The 17348-nt window shown below is 35.4% G+C and overlaps 1 protein-coding gene across 8 annotated transcripts in view; it reads right to left on the bottom strand.

Moving 5' to 3' along the window:
* The window catches only part of Dmd (dystrophin), a 2257783-nt gene that overhangs the window by 1414180 nt on the left and 826255 nt on the right, over positions 1 to 17348 (bottom strand). For all 8 annotated transcript variants that reach the window (XM_085684598.2, XM_085684595.2, XM_087902601.1 and 5 more), the window contains one exon: positions 427 to 577. In XM_085684598.2, the coding sequence (XP_085540724.2) occupies positions 427 to 577 (151 nt within the window). The remainder of the gene's footprint in view (positions 1 to 426; positions 578 to 17348) is intronic.

Genomic DNA, 17348 nt, shown 5'->3' on the forward strand with positions numbered 1-17348 from the left:
ATCTATTCAGATTTCATGACAATATCGGTCAAATATCTTACATTATCTGGGAACTAGTTGCAAGGTTTAATCAACTCTTAAAATCCCACCTTTTAAAATCACATTGACAATTCCCATATTTTGGAGATGAACTTAGTAAAAACAGTGCAAAACTGAATGAAACATTATAGGTCAATTTAAATTACTGACTAGAAGCCTTATGTCCTACCAAAAAAGTCATATGAGTTCATATTTATACTGTTTTATATATATATATATATATATATATATATATATATATATATATATATATATCATTTTGTAGACCCAAAAACGTATGTGTATATATATATATACACACACACACACACACACACACACACACACACACACACACACACAAAGCATTTTATAGACCAGAAAGCAAATAGCGTAACATCTACAAACCTTATGTTGTTGTACTTGGCATTTTAGGTCTTCAAGATCAGGTCCAAAGGGCTCCTCCTCCATTTTCTTTGTTCTCTCTTCTGTTTTTGTTAGCCAGTCATCTAGTTCTTTTAATTTTTGATTCTGGAGATCCATTAGAACTTTATGTAAACTAAAAAATAAAAATTAATAGCTATTATGACCTCGACTAAAACCTTTTATTTTTCAAAAAGACACATCTACATAAAACAGACATAACTAATTGATCATTTAAAATTTTGCATCTTAGTATATAAAAACTAAAGGAGAAAAATTTCTAAAGCTATTATTTCTTCTGATTCCACTGGAACTATTTTGTTCCTTCAGATGTGAGTGTGTATGGATATGTGTGTGTGTGTGTGTGTGTGTGTACAAATGCTTGCATGTTAGTATGTATGTATATATACACATAGATATCAGTTTCTATAAAATTTCACTTAGCTAACAAAATAATAGCACACTAAATAAAACAAACAGTGCTAGCACGTAGCTGAGTGGGTAGAGGCACTTGCCCTGCAAACATGGTGAACCATATTCAATCTCCAGAACTCACTGAAATTTTGAAGGAGAAAACCAACTCAATACGGCTGTTGTCTAAACACAAAGCATATGATGTTATGTACACACCCACCCATACATTTACGTGTGCACACACAGATATACACATTCATGCATGTATACATTCACACAAACACCCACTAATAATAATAACAAATAATCAATATTAATAATAAAATTTTAAAGTAAAGCAGAAACTTTAATAAGTAAGTTAATGCATATCATGCTAATGATGTTTGATATTCCTATTATTTAGAATATACAGTAAATATTACAACCAGTTTTCTTTTTTAATTTGTGAGATACAAATAAACACACATAACACATAGTTATGCGATATCATCTGGTGCATATATATATATATATATATATATATATATATAGTTGCATAATGTATAATATGGTTGAATATTTTTATCTCATATGGTTTTATGTCTTAAATGGCAAAACTCTTAAATTCCTTTGTTCTAATACTTTTTTTATTAAAAATATCCACCTCCTCCCATTTCCCTCCTTCTCCCCCGCTCCCCCTCACCCTCCCTTTCCAGTCCAAAGAGCAGTCAGGGTTCCCTGCACTGTGGGAAGTCCCAGGTCCTCCCCACTCCATCCAGGTCTAGAAAGGTGAGCTTCCAAACAGACTAGGATCCCACAAAGCCAGTACATGCAGTAGAATCAAAACCCAATGCCATTGTCCTTGGCTTCTCAGTCAGCTCTCATTGTCATCCACGTTCAGAGAGTCCAGTTTGATCACATGCTCGTTCAGTCCCAGTCCAGCTGGCCTTGATGAACTCCCATTAGATGAGCCCTGCCATCTCAGTGGGTGGGCGGACCCCTCGAGGTCCTGACTTCCTTGCTTGTGTTCTCCCTCCTTCTGATCCTCATTTGAACCTTGGGAGCTCAGTATAGTACTCCAATGTGGGTCTCTGTCTCTATCTCTATCCATCGCCAGACGAAGGTTCCATGGTGATATGCAAGATATTCATCAGTGTGGCTATAGCATAGGGCCAGTTCAGGTGCCCTCTTCAGCTGCCAAACAGACAAGCGAGGAACATCTCATTGGACACCTGGGAACCCCTCTAGAGTCAAGTCTTCGGCCAAACCTAAAATGGCTCCCTTAATTAAGATATTTACTTCCCTGTTCCCATATTCACCCTTCCTCCATCCCAACCGTCGCATTCCCCCAAGCTCTCCCCATCCTCCTTCTCCCTTCTCTCTACCCCTTTCCCCTTACTCCCACCCTACCCCCACACCCAATCTCCCAATTTTTGCCTGGCAATTTTTTCTACTTCCAATATCCAGGAGGATAACTATATATTTTTCTTTGGGTTCACCTTCTTATTTAGCTTCTCTATGATCACGAATTATAGGCTCAATGTCCTTTAATTATATCTAGAATATACTTATGAGTGAGTACATACCATATTGATCTTTTTGGGGTCTAAGTTACCTCACTCACGATAGTGTTTTCTATTTCCCTCTATTTGCCTGCAAAATTCAAGATATCATTGTTTTTTACTGCTGAGTAGTACTCTAATGCGTATATATTCCACACTTTCTTTATCCATTCATCCATTGGGGCATCTAGGTTGTTTCCAGGTTCTGGCTATTACAAATAAAGCTGCTATGAATATAGTTGAACAATGCTTTTGTAGTATGATAGGGATCTCTTGGGTGTATTCCCAAGAGGGGCATTGCTGGATCCTGAGGTAGATTAATCCTGAATTTCCTAAGAAACTGCCACACTTATTTCCAAAGTGCTTGAACAAGTATGCATTCCCACCAGCAATGGGTGATTGTTCCCCTTATTCCACATCCTCTCCAGCAAAGACTATCATTGGTGTTTTTGATTTTAGCCGCTCTGACAGGTGTAAGATGTTATCTCAGAGTTGTTTTGATTTACATTTCCCTGATCACTAAGGAGGTTGAGCATGACCTTAAGTGTCTTTTGGCCATTTGAACTTCTTCAGTGGAGAATTTTCTGTTCAATTCAGTGCCCCATTTTTTAATTGGGTTAATTAGCATTTTAAAGTCTAGTTTCTTGAGTTCTTTATATATTTTGGAGATCAGACCTTTGTCTTTTGCTGGGTTGGTAAAGATCTTCTCCCAATCGGTAGGTTGCCGTTTTGTCTTAATGACAGTGTCCTTTGCTTTACAGAAGTTTCTCAGTTTCAGTAGGTCCCATTTAATCATTGTTGCTTTTATTGTCAGTGCTACAGGGGTTCTACTGTAAGTGCAAGTGGTCTCCTGTGCCCATGTCTTGTAAACTACGTCCCATTTTCTCTTCTATCAGGTTCAGTGTGGTCAGATTAATACTGAGGTCTTTAATCCATTTGGACTTGAGTTTTGTGCATGGTGATAGATATGGATCTATTTTCATTCTGCTGCAGGTTGACATCCAGTTATGTCAGCACCATTTGTTAAAGATGCTTTCTTTCTTCCATTGTACAGATTAAGCTCTTTGTCGAAAATCAGATGTTCATAGGCTTGTGGATTAATATCTGGGTCTTTGATTCGATTCCATTGGTCAACATCTCTGTTTTTGTGCCAACACCAAGCAGTTTTCATTACTGTAGCTCTGTAATAGAGTTTGACGTCAGGGATGGTAATGCCACTGGAAGAACTTTTAATGTATAGGGTTGTTTTGGCTATCCTGGATTTTTTGTTTTTCCATATAAAGTTGATTTTATTCTCTCATGGTCTGTGAAGAATTTTGTTGTGATTTTGATGGGGATTACATTGAATTTATAGATTGCCTTTGGTAGAATTGCCATTTTTACTATGTTGATTCTACCCATCCAAGAGCATGGGAGGTCTTTCCATTTTCTGGTGTCCTCTTCAATTCCTTTCTTCAAAGCCATAAAGTTCTTGTCAAATAGATCTTTTACTTCCTCGGTTAGAGTTACCCCCAAGACACTTTATGCTATTTGTGTCTATCGTGAAAGGTGATGTTTCTCTGATTTCACTCTCTGCTTCTTTGTTCTTTGTGTATAGGAGGACAACTGATATTTTGGAGTTTATCTTGTATCCTGCCACATTACTAAGTTGCTTATCAGCTGTAGGAGTTCTTTGGTAGAGTTTTTGGGATCGCTTATGTACACTATCATATCATCTGCAAATAATGAAAGTTTGATTTCTTCCTTTCCAATTTTAATCCCCTTGATCTTGCTATGTTGTCTTATTGTTATTGCTAGATCTTCAAGCACTATATTGAAGAGGTATGGAGAGAGTGAACAGCCTTGTCGTGTTCCTGATTTTAGTGGAATTGCTTTGAGTTTCCCTCCATTTAATTTCATGTTATCTGTCGGCTTGCTGTATATTGCTTTTATTATATTTAGGAATGAACCTTGTATCCATAATCTCTCCAAGACCTTTATCATAAAGGGGTGTTGAGTTTTGTCAAATGCTTTTTCCAAATCTAATGAAATGATCATATGGTTTTATTCCTTCAGTTTATTTATATGATGGATTACATTGATAAATTTTCATATGTTGAACCATCCCTGCCTCTCTGGGATGAAGCCTACTTGATCGTAGTGGATAATTTTTTAAATGTGTTCTTCAATTCTATTTGCCAGAATTTTATTGAGAATTTTTGCACTGATGTTCATGAGTAAGATTGGTCTGTAATTTTCTTTCTTGGTTGGCTCTTCGTGTGGTTTTGGAATCAGGGTGACTATAGCTTCATAAAAAGAGTTTGGCAATGACCCTTCTGATTCTAGTATGTGAAACACATTAAGGAATATAGGTATCAGCTCTTCTTTTAAGTTCTGATAAAATTCTGCATTAAAACCATCAGGTCCTGGGCTTTTTTGGGGGGGGGAGTTTTTTTTTTATGACCGCTTCTATTTCCTCACGACTTATAGGTCTATTTAGGTCTATTTAAATTGTTCACCTGGTCTTGATTTAATTTTCTTAAATGGTACTTATGAAAAAAACAAGTCAATTTCTTTCACATTTTCCAACTTTGTGGCATATAAGCTTTTGTAGTAAGACCTAATGATTCTCTGAACTTCCTCAGTGTCTGTTGTTATGTCCCCCTTTTCATTTCTGATCTTGTTAATTTGCATGTTCTCTCTCTGTCTTTTGATTAGTTTGGATAAAGATTTGTCAATCTTGTTGACTTTCTCAAAGATCCAGCTCTTTGTTTCATTGATACTTTGCATTGTTTTCTGTGTTTCTATTTGTTTATTTTAGCCCTCAGTTTGATTATTTCCAATCTTCTACTCCTCCTGGATGAGTCTGCTTCTTTTTTTTTTTTCTAACAGTTTTCAGCTGTGCTGTTAAGTCTCTAATGTGAGCTTTCTCTGTTTTTTTAATATGGGCACTTAGAGCTATGAACTTTCCTCTTAGCACTGCTTTCATAGTTTCCCATAGTTTTAGGTATGTTGTGTCTTTATTTTCGTTGAATTCAAGGAAGACTTTAATTTCTTTCTTTATTTCTTCGCTGACCCAGGGGTGGTTCAGTAGTTGACTGGTCATCTTCCATGAGTTTGTAGGTTTTCTGGGGGTAGAATTATTGTTAAATTCTAACTTTATTTCATGGTGATCAGATAAGATACAGGTGGCTATTAATATTTTTTTGTATCTGTGGAAGTTTGCTTTGTTACCGAGTATGTGGTCAATTTTCGAGAATATTCCATGAGCTGTAGAGAAGAAGGTATATTCTTTCTTATTTGGGTGGAATGTTCTATAGATGTCTGTTAAGTCCATTTGATTCATTACCTCCATTAATTCTCTTATTTCTCTGTTAGGTTTCTGTCTGATTGACCTGTCCATTGGTGAGAGAGGAGTGTTGAAGTCTCCTACTATTAGTGCGTATGGTTTGATGTGTACCTTGTGTTCCAGTAATGTTTCTTTTACATAAGTGGGTGCTTTTATATTAGCGGCATAGATATTCAGGATTGAGACTTTATCCTGATGAATTGTTCCTGTTATGAGTATAAAATGTCCATCTCCATCTCTTCTGATGGATTTTAGTTTAAAGCCAATTTTGTTAGAAATTAGTATGGCCACACTTGCTTGTTTCTTAGGTCCATTTGCTTGAAAAAAACTTTTCCTAACCCTTTACTCTGAGAATATGTCTATCTTTGTGGTTGAGTTGTGTTTCTTGTAAACAGCAGAATGTTGGATCCTGTTTTCGTATCTAGTCTCTTAGCCTGTGCCTTTTTATAGGTGTATTGAGTCCATTGATATTAAGTGATATTAATGACCAGTGGTTGTTCACTCTGGTTATTTTTTCTTTTCTTCTTTTTTGGTTGTAGAGTTAGTATGTTTCCCTTCTTTGAGTTGTGCTGGTGAAGGTTCGCTAGATGTGTGTGCTATTGTAGGCATTGTTGGATTCCTTGGGTTGTGATTTTCCTTCTATTACTTTCTGTAATGCTGGATTTGTGGCTATGTATTGTTTAAATTTGTTTTTATCCTGGAATATTTTGTTTTCTCCATTGATAGTGAATGACAGCTTGGCTGGGTATAGTAGTCTGGGCTTGCATCCATGGTCTCTTAGTTTCTGCGGCACATCTATCCAGGACTTTCTGGCTTTCATGGTTTCCATAGAGAAGTCCGGTGTAAGTCTGATAGGTTTACCTTTATAAATTACTTGACCTTTTTCCTTTGCAGCTCTTAATATTCTTTCTGTGTATGTTTTGTGTTTTGATTATTATATGGCGAGAGAATTTTTTTTTGATCCAGTCTATTCAGTTTTCTATATGCTTCTTGAACCTTTATAGGAATATCTTTCTTTAGGTTAGGAAAGTTTTCTTCTATAATTTTGTTGAACATATTTTCTGGGCCTTTGAGCTGTAATTCTTCTCCTTCTTCTACTCCTACTATTCTTAGGTTTGGTTTTTTTATTTTGTCCCAGATTTCCTGGGTGTTTTATGATGAGAATTTGTTGGATTTCCTGTTTTCTTTGATCAGTGCATTTATTTTATTTATGGCATTTTCAGCATCTGAAATTCTTTTTCTATCTATTGTATTCTGTTCGTTATGCTTTTCTCTGCCATCTCTGTTTGTTTACCTAAATTTTCCATATCCAGCCAGCCCTTGGTTTGTGTTTTCTTCATTGCCTCCATTTCAGTTTTCAAGTCTTGATCTGTTTCCATTATCTGTTTGAATGTTTTTTCTTGGTTTCCTAGGGTATCTTTTATGGATTTATTCATTTCTTCAAACTTTTTGTTATTCTTCTCATCCATTTCTTTAAGGGAGTTTTTCACCTCCTGTTTAAGGGAATCTATCACTTTCATAATGTCAGTTTTTTCTTCTTCTTCTGGATTAGTGTTTCAAGTCTTCCTGTTGTATATTTGCTGGGTTCTGGTGTTATCATGTTGTTTTTCAGATTGTTGGAGGAATTCTTGCATTGGTGCCTGCCCATCTCTTCCTTCAAATGTTCTTGGATGGATCTTCTGGTACAGGATCAGGGCTCCTTGCTCATCAGGGACCTTGCAGACAAAAGGCCTAGCTTGCTGCCTGCAGCCTTAGTGAAACAAAGGAACTCCTGCCTGGTTGCACTTACCACCCCTCCCAGCCCCAAAACAGGCTGTGCTGGGGGGTCTTATGGCCCCGAAGAAATGAAGGGGTACCTGGGTACAAGCTGGGATGGGATAGGAAGAGAGAGTCAGTAGCCAGGGAGTGAAGCCCCTGCAGAATGACTAGAATGATTAGGGGGTTGAGGAATGTCTGTGCTCCATTTCTGGGTCTTCTGTTGCCGGTCAAGAATACACTCACCCCTCTAATGGATCTTCTGGTACAGGATCAGGGCCCCTTGCTGGCCATGGACCTCACAGATAAAAGTTTATTCTAATACTTTGAAATAAATATTATTTTACTGTAATCTGTAGTCACATGGGAATATAATAGCACACCAGAAATTATTTCTCATATGTAGCTATAACTTAGTAACCACTGATAAAATTTACCCCATCCTTCTAATATAGTGTTGGTCATGTATTCAATAATAATATTTAATTTTATTGTTATATTTTTCCAACGATCATAATGTGACAGAATTGATAATGAACCAGTTTTAAGTTTCAGCTGAAAGAAACTGAAGGTTCTTTTGCCCTGGATTTCCACTCCACAACAAGACAGGGTAAACTATTAAATTAATTTATTGTAATAGGAAGAACCTGAAACATCCTAGATGCCCCTCAATGGAAGAATGGATAAGGAAAGTGTGGAATATATACACATTAGAGTACTACTCAGCAGTAAAAACAATGACATCCCGATTTTGCATGCAAATGGAGGGAAATAAAAAACACTCTCCTGAGTGAGATAACCAGACCCAAAAAGATGAATATGGTATTTACTCGCTCATTAGTGGACTCCAGCCATAAACAAAGGACATTAAGCTTAGAAAAGTCAAATAACAAGGTGAATCCAAAGAAAAACATATATAGATCCTCCTGGAAATTGGAAGCAAACAAGAATGCAGGGCAAAAGCTGTGAGCATGGGGGTGGGGGCAGGAGTGGGGGTGGGAGTCGGGGAAGGGGAGTGGGGGAGAGAGAAGGGAGAAGGGAATGACTTGGGAGGGCTTGGGGGAGTGGGAGAGTGGAGATGGAGGAAGGGCGGATATAGGAGAAGGGAAGAAGATATCTACATTAAGGGAGTCATTTTAGGGTTGGCAAGAGACTTGGATCTAGAGCGGATCCCACGTGTCCATGGGATGTCCCCAGGTAGGTCCTTGGACAGCAGAGGGAAGGGTGCCTGAACTGGCCTTGCCACACTGATGATTATCTCGAATATCACCATAGAATCTTTGACCATTGAAGAATGGAGATAGAGACAGAGATTCTCATCAGAGCAAAGGACTGAACTCCCAGGTCCAGTTGAAGAGCAGAAGGAGGGAGAAGATGAGCAAGAAAGTCAGGATAGCATGGGGTTGGTCCACCCACTGAGGCAGTGTGCCTGTTCTAATGGGAGCTCACCATATCCAGCTGGACTGGGATTGAACGAGCAAGTGATCAAACTGGACTCCCTAAATGTGGCTGACAATGGGGGCTGACTGGGAAGCCATTGATGAAAGCACTGGGACTTGTTTCTACTGCATATACTGGCTTTTTGAGACCCTAGTCTATTTGGATGCACAGCTTCCTAGGCCTGGATGTAGGGGGGAGGGCCTTGGACTTCTCACAGTTCAGGTTTCCCTGCCCTCTCTTATGGAGAAATGGGGAGGGAGGAGGGTGAGTGGGGGAGCAAGAGGGGAATGGGAGGAGGGGTGGAAGTGTAAATTTTTGAATGGAAAATTAAAAAAAATAAATATCCTTTACAAAATCTATGTTTAAAGTACTTACGGAAACAATAATATGCTAAACACTAATGAGTTAGTAATTTAGTATTTAGATTTAATGGAGTCCTTACTAGAAATTTTTATTTTTAAATCCAAAATATACATATCACTGGGTTTTAAAAATGATTCAGCTTACACAATGTATCGACCTCTAGCATTTCAGGGGCGTATTTATTCATTTACACTGAAGTCTGAAATCTATGAGCATCAACTCTTATTGATTAGGCAAAAACTTATATTTTTGTTTTATGGGGAAGAGATGAGACATAAACTTTAGTAAAAAGAAAAGTGCACTTTTTTAAACATCTTAGACAATAAATACCATCTTAGCATTGAAAAGAATAAAACATAAATCTTTTACTTCTTATTGTAATCTTTTTGAAAAATGACAGGAAAAATAATTTTATGATAATGGTCCTCAGTATCTTTCCTTGATTTTTTTTCTGTTTAGTTTATTGGGTTAGATTAAACATCTCACAATTTGAAAAAAAGAAAAGTACGTCAAATTACTACTTTCATTTAAATAAAAGCTTTAATTTTAATCCATCATTGTTAGGTAAGAAAGAATTGCATATAAAAATATTTAATTATTTTCATCTATACACATATATCTCATTCAGCAAGTACTTACTGAGTTTTATATCTAGGCAGAAAACTATGTGATAGTAATTAATAGAAAGTAGCTTGAATATAATTAGATAGGTACATAAGTAACAATTAAAATAAGAGAAGACAGTCATTATGGGTAAAGAAAGAAATCAATGGTTTTCTAGAATTAAATGAAAATGAAATATAACGCACACAAACTTATAGAATACAGTGAAGATGCATTCTAAGAGGCAAGTTCATAGGATTAAGTGCCTATGTAAATAAAAAAATAGAGAGAACGTATATTAGCAACTTAATATCACACCTGACATCCCCTGAACAAAAGGAAGAAATCATGCCCAAAAGGAGTAATGACAAGAAATAATCAAACTCAAGGATGAAATCTATAAAATAGAAATAAGCAAGCAAAAACAATACAAAGAATAAATGAAACAAAAGATGGTTCTTTGAGGAAGTAAAGATTAATGTTCCAGGTATCTTCAATCTGTGACACAACTCATAAAAGCTCTCCAAAGCAACAACAAACACACAGGGGATTCTGTGAATTTATTTTCATATAACTATTCAATTTTTACCCTATCTTCATCGCAAGTCACAGAGCCAAGTCAACATAAATGGCCTAAAAGTGAGTTCTGATTTAAGCTCCATAAGATAGAAATTTCACGTGGCATAAGCTGGAAATTAAGATTATAATAAGTCTAAAACACAAGCAAGGAAAGGTTATGGTAAGATAATACCTAGACATACAAAAAACCTAGAATAATGAATCCATAATAGAAAGTGTTCTGAGTAACTTGTATTAACTGTGTACTGTATTTTCTCTTTACCACATGTCTTGGCTAGTTATACACACACACACACGCGCACACACATACACACATTATATATATATATATATATAAAATTAGGCCTCATTAATTGGAAATAAATCCAATTATTGTCAATTCTTAAAAATAATTAGATACCACACATAAACTTAAGACATGACCACTCTTTGATAATATCTAACCATGTTGAGAACACCCAACTTGCCTACCCATATGGCACCAATCTTTCAATTTAAATCTTAATTATATTTCACATACCAATCCCAAATTCTCTAATTTGTCAGTTACTGCATTATACCTTTTCTTCTTCATACCCAACTCCCATCATTCCCTTATGCAATTTGTATCACTCCTGCAGCCTGACATTTGTATTAGCTGCCCCATGATCTTCAGTATGGCTTTTCAAACACTCTCTCTCTCTCTCTCTCTCTCTCTCTCTCTCTCTCGATTAGGTAGAGTTTAGAGAATCCTGTAGAAAACGGCAAGAAAGGATTATAGGAGTCAAGGATACCACAAGCAAATGGCACACAGAATCAACTAACTAGGACCCATAGGGGATCAGAGACTGAACAAGCAATCAGGGAGCCTGTATGTATCTGACCTAGGTCCTCTACACATCTGTTATGACTGTGTAGCTAGCTGTTTTTGTGGGACACCTAACAGTAGGAATAGGGTCTGTCTATGACTCTTTTACCTACTTTTGGGACCTGTTTCATTTTACTGAGTTTCCTCATTGAGTCTTAATATAAGGTGATGTACATAGACTTGTTACTCCATGTCTGCTTGATATCCCTGGGAGGGCTCCCCTTCTTTGAAGGGAAAGGAGAAGTGGAACTTGGGGAGAGGGGAAATAGAAGCATGGGAGTAAAGAAAGAAGGAAAAGCTGCAGTTGGGGGATAATATATGAGAGAAAAATAAATAAAAAAGAAAAATATCAGAAGTTTGAGCTTGAAATAGAACAAGCTTCTTTAGGTGAAAACAGTATTGTCATCTCATAAATTAGACTGTGCATAACAAGGATGCAGGTAAGATTCTTTCTTACTGAAAATCACTGCAACTCCTTTTAAGGTGAGTTCTAGAGAAATTATTTAGCAATTTTCTAGATGAGTACAAAGACCCCAAAAGCCCTTGCTTCAAGTGACATTTTTTTCAAAATACAGCAGTGTATACTATGACCTAATCCTGTGCTCTTAACCTTGAATCATTTCACTCGATTATAAGCAAAACATTTTATTAATATGAACCATGTAAAATTGTTAATATTTGAATCCTTTGCCCATGGAAATTACAATATGAACCAACTAAAGGCATGATTGCAATGAGACATTTTTATATTTTCAAGTAACATTCTAAAGATAGGGATATATTTGAAAAAACTGTCAAATTTACAAAGTGAAAATCTATCACTCACAGAAAAGAGTTTTCATTACCATCACTTTCATTTTTTTTCAAGTTGTCATTTAGATAGTGAAGTCCAAGTCACAAGAAGATTGAGCATATATATCTAAGAATATATTGGAAATACGATAAATTTATGAAGGTCAAAAGATGATCCTGACAATATTGAAAGCCTGTTAGGAATTCGACAGTTTGCATTGGTGCAAACACCATTCAACCCTTTAGATCATTAAACACAGACTATAAATTGCCTTTATTATGGTGAGGTATGTCCCTAATCTAAGACTTTATCATGAAGGGATGTTGGATATAGTTGAAGTCTTTTCTAAATCTAGTGATATTATTGCTTGATTTTTGTCTTTCAGTCTGTTTATGTGGTATATTATATTTATTAATTTATATATGTTGGACCATCCTTGCTTCTCTGGGATGAAGCTACTTGATCATGTTGGGTAACCTTTTGGATTCAGTTTGTAGTATCTTTTCTTTTTCTGTTTTGATTTTTTTGTATTTTGTTTTTCAAGACAGGGTTTCTCTGTGTAGCTTTGGAGCCTGTTTTGGCACTCACTCTATAGACCCGGATAACCTCAAACTCACAGATATCTGCCTGCCTCTGCCCCCCAAGTGCTAGGATTAAAGGCGTGTGCCACCAACACCTGGCTCAGTTTGTAGTGTCTTAAGTGTTCACAAGTGTTCACAAGTGTTCACAAGTGATATTGTTCTGTAGTTTTATGTAATTGTTGGGTCTTTTGTTGGGTTTAGGAATCAGTGTGATTGTGACCTCAAATATTGGCATCTGCCTGCAAAGGAAAAGAATAGTTTTTTCCAATGGAATATCTCTGGTTATAACCACACTTAACCACACTTAAAGGTAGACCCTGTACCCAGCAAACACAATAGTGTTGTTATAGACTCACTGTCTCGTATTGCTTCCTGTGGGGAGGATTTTTGTCATACTGGCCCTTTGTTTTTATATTACTGTCCCCAATATTGTTACTTTTAAGGGTTTCGTGTATGAATAGGTTGTGCTCTGTTTCTTATGCCTTTTCTTTATTTTTTATTATGATTTGGTAGATTTTTTTTTCTGAAAAGAGAAATAAAGGAATAGGGGGTTGGGTTGGGTGAGGGAAGGACATGGGAGGAGTTGGGTGAAGAGAAACTGGTATCAAATTTTATTGTATCAAATAAATATAGTATATATATATATGTGTGTGTGTGTATACATATATATATGTGTACATGTTGTATAATCATATATAATCTTTGAGAACTGAATGAAGTCAATAATGTATGTTTAAATGATGAGTTTTTGTCTAGCATGTGCATAAATATGGGTTTGAACTCTGGTGCTCGAAAAATATTTTTAAAGATATTTATCTTGCTTCAGCATCATTTACAATACTCTAAGAGTATTGTGTGGTATAAACCTAAAAGAAATTAATTGGAACACTAGGTTTACTTTGCAGAAACTCTAGTAGAATGTAGAAATGCAGTATTGTCTAATGGAATTTACTGAAATGTCATAAATGTTCTATGTTTTGGCTACTTGATTTGATGGCCACTAGTCAGTCATAAGTGGCCAATGAATATTCTTAATGTTGCTAGTTTGACTGAAGACTTGAAGTTCTACATGTGGCTACTGCCTGAAATACTTTGTTTCTCTGCTAATTTGGCTAGTATAATGACATGCATCAATAAGATTGATTTCAAGAATACTTCTATTGTCAGACATATGGTTAATATAATTTTCTGTTCAAGGTATAAGTATATTCCAAAGTCAAATGGCATATAGTTAAACTTCCTGTTTTGTAAATGCTGTCTTCTATAGTATAAGCAGTTTTTTGGTAGATAAACAGAGGTTTCATAAATCACCTGTCTGCATGCATGCGGTTTATGTTAATTCTTATACCCAACAATGATTTTACTTAGTCTTTCAAATATGGCCATTTATGGGGTCCAGTGGTGGAAGTCTAAATGATGTAAGTGACTACCCTGAGAACAAGAAGGCTATTTTCATTGCTGGTTGTTCATTAGAGTCTCTGGCAGGAGACATCACAAATTCTGATTGCACTGTTAAAGTGTAAGGTTGAATCATGCCTGAAAAATTTTGTCTGACTTCTAATCCATGTCTTTGAAACCTGAATCATTAATGACATGAATTATATTAGTTCAACTTTACGATAATATGAATAAAATCCAAAGTGAAATATCTCCTCATTTGATAAATTTCCTAGTAGACACTGATGGGAATAGCTGACAATGAGTAAGTTAAGTATACTTTAAGTATAATAAAGTATTCTAGGAGCTTCTAGTTGCATATAAGTAAATGTTTAGCTAAAATTAAGACTGTATAATCTACCCAATACAACTATTTTGCTAAGATTTTCATGGTATCATTTGTTAGTAAGTAAATAAATTTTCAATTTCATTAAAGTGATTTCATTCACTAAATGGCATTCATTTGAAAGCAAAGCATGCATCAAATTCAGTGTCTTTAGGTTTGTTGCCAGTTTAAACTATGGAATGATGTTTCACATGTAAGACATAGCAATTGAACATCATTGGTGGGTCTTTTCTAATCTATAAATTCAGAATATGTTACATCACTTCATTGACTGTATTTCTTTCCTAAGAACCATATATGGAAAAGAAAGAACCATATATAGGAAGATAACTATATATCCACAGAAGCTGCCTTCATAAATGCTTGATCTTCATAATTTTGAATTGAACTACTCTAGGTTTTATCAAGTCTATATATTTTCTTTTTACTTTTATTTGTAAAATATAACACAAATGGTTAGATTCCTATATATTTCAAATACTTTTATAATGGATATCTGTAAAGTTAGATAAATTCTGTAAGTATCATGAAAAAAGCAAGGATTCCTAAAAAGAGGTACCATTTATCATTTATAAGACTTTCTATAAAATAGAAATTAAAAATTTCTAGACTGCTACACACTTAAGATTAGGGTAGCATCCCTTAAACTTAGCACATAGCATAACAAAGTACTTCTTGAGTCATTGGGCAAATAAGTAGAAGTGGAAAAGAGGAAACTCAGCTGATTTTCTTGTCACAGTCTGCTTTGCTGTCATAATATCTAGTATCTGTATAGTGTATGTGTGTGTTTCTGCATGACTGTTTGTGTATATATATATATATTCACAATTTTTCTATATACTTCTTATAGGGATGAAAAATAGAAAAAGAAGTCATGTGGTTTGATTTTACAAAGAAGTTGGTATTAACAGGTATTATCCAATCTCTTCATTAAAGTGGAAATTATAATTCCTTAGCACGAACTTTAATAATACTAACCATAATATACTTTGAAACTTATTTTGCCTTAAAAACTATGGCTATGCTATAAATGACCACACATATAAAAGAGGTAGAGAATTTTATGTGTAGAAATCAGAAAACATGGCACATTTTAAGTTCAAGCAGGCAAACAGTACTTCAAAGTAGGAAAAAATTTATTGAACTTTAAAAAATAAAGGTATTAATAATATACAAATTTAGACACAGATTTTCTTGTTGCACATTAGCAATAAATAGATCATGTTATGCATAGCACTATTTTAATCTACTATGATTTATAATATTCATTAAAGCACAATGAATATCCCAAGAATATGTGTTTCAAAATGAGTATCCAGATGCAAGTGATGACTGTAAGTTTTATCAGCTGTCCACCATCATTGTTATTCCTGTTATGTCACCATTACCAGTACTACATGAGTACTACATGTGCCATCACTATCCTTCTGCTACCATTTTTCAATTTCTGAATGTGTGCCTCCTGTCCTCTCATACTTTCTCATTTCAATAAGCAGATTATCTTCATTTCAAGTCCTTGGCATCCTTTATTAAATCGGTTAGCAATGCATGGCACAGGAAGGTAGCCCTCTTTGGAGAGCACTACTATGGGAGTCTCTGTTAAGGAATGAAATAGGGAAGTGCTACCCTAAAATCATAGGATGATTCTTTTCCTTCAAAAACTGATACTCTACCTTTCTTTATGTAGTCATACCTTTTGCACCAGTGACTACATTACAGTTTTGAACTAGGGAAGATATGGAGACCAAGCCACTTATAGTCCTCAACAATACTGTTAATTTTGATACTTGCCATTATATTTCACCATTTAAATCTTACTATAGATATTTATAAAAGAATCTATCTACACCATTCCCCTCCAAACAAGTGAAAAGAAAAGTCTCAACCTAAATACAACACTAAAATTGTACTAAATTTATTTGCTTAGGTAATGGTATATGAGAAATAGAGGGGTTTTTTCCTATAGGATTTTAAGAACAAAATAATATATCAGTTTTTAATGCTTTGGCACATTTTATGATTCTATATATCCTGCTTGGCAATTATTTAATACCTGTAATTCCTCTCCCCAAGACTCAATGATCATGCCAGATGAGGAGTTAGAAAAGTTTTAGAGGCCAGAGGTAGTAGAGGACTGTCATGAAACAGTGCTTTCTGGCCATGATAGGGCCATTGCACATATGACATCACAGTGGTTATGATTGCATGTACAAAATCTCTATAAGATCAAGCCAGTAAAAAATCCAGTATGGATATGGGAGAGGCTCACAATGTCCCACCCCTACCTGAGAAGCCATTGCCCATTGATAGAAAACCCATTTTCTTTAGATGCAGTCACTGATAAGTTGCCTATGTTCTACTAGATAGCTCTGCACCTATATATCTTCTGGCAAACTAAGTGGATTTTTAAAAATGTATGTGAAGTTGGGAAGAAAACATGGATAGAATACAGGAGGAAGTGTGAAGGGAAAGAATGATAGGTAGATATGATCAAAAAATTATATTCATGGATGACATACTCAAACAAAATAAAATTAAAAGAAAAATATGTAGAACAATTTATGAGAAATGAATAATCATTTAGTATCCAGAGCAAGATTAAAGATCCAATGTAAATAAATTCATTTACATTTTGAAAACTTAAGTTCAAACAGTAGCAGTAACATATTAAAGAAGTTTTATGATGATAATTGGAAAAGATTCTTAGACAAATACATTAGGGGAACATACCAGGGGCCTCTGAGTTCCAGCTTCAGGGCCCCATCAGATTTCATTTAAAAAAAAGCTTACAGTGAGTGCAGGGATTAGGAGAAATCTGAGGTGAAATGAATTCTTTACTATGTACTTTTCTACACCAGTTTCTTTATTGTTCTGATTTCA

Source organism: Myodes glareolus, chromosome X, assembly GCF_982192425.1.
Source record: "Myodes glareolus chromosome X, mMyoGla1.1, whole genome shotgun sequence".
Classification (NCBI taxonomy): domain Eukaryota; kingdom Metazoa; phylum Chordata; class Mammalia; order Rodentia; family Cricetidae; genus Myodes; species Myodes glareolus.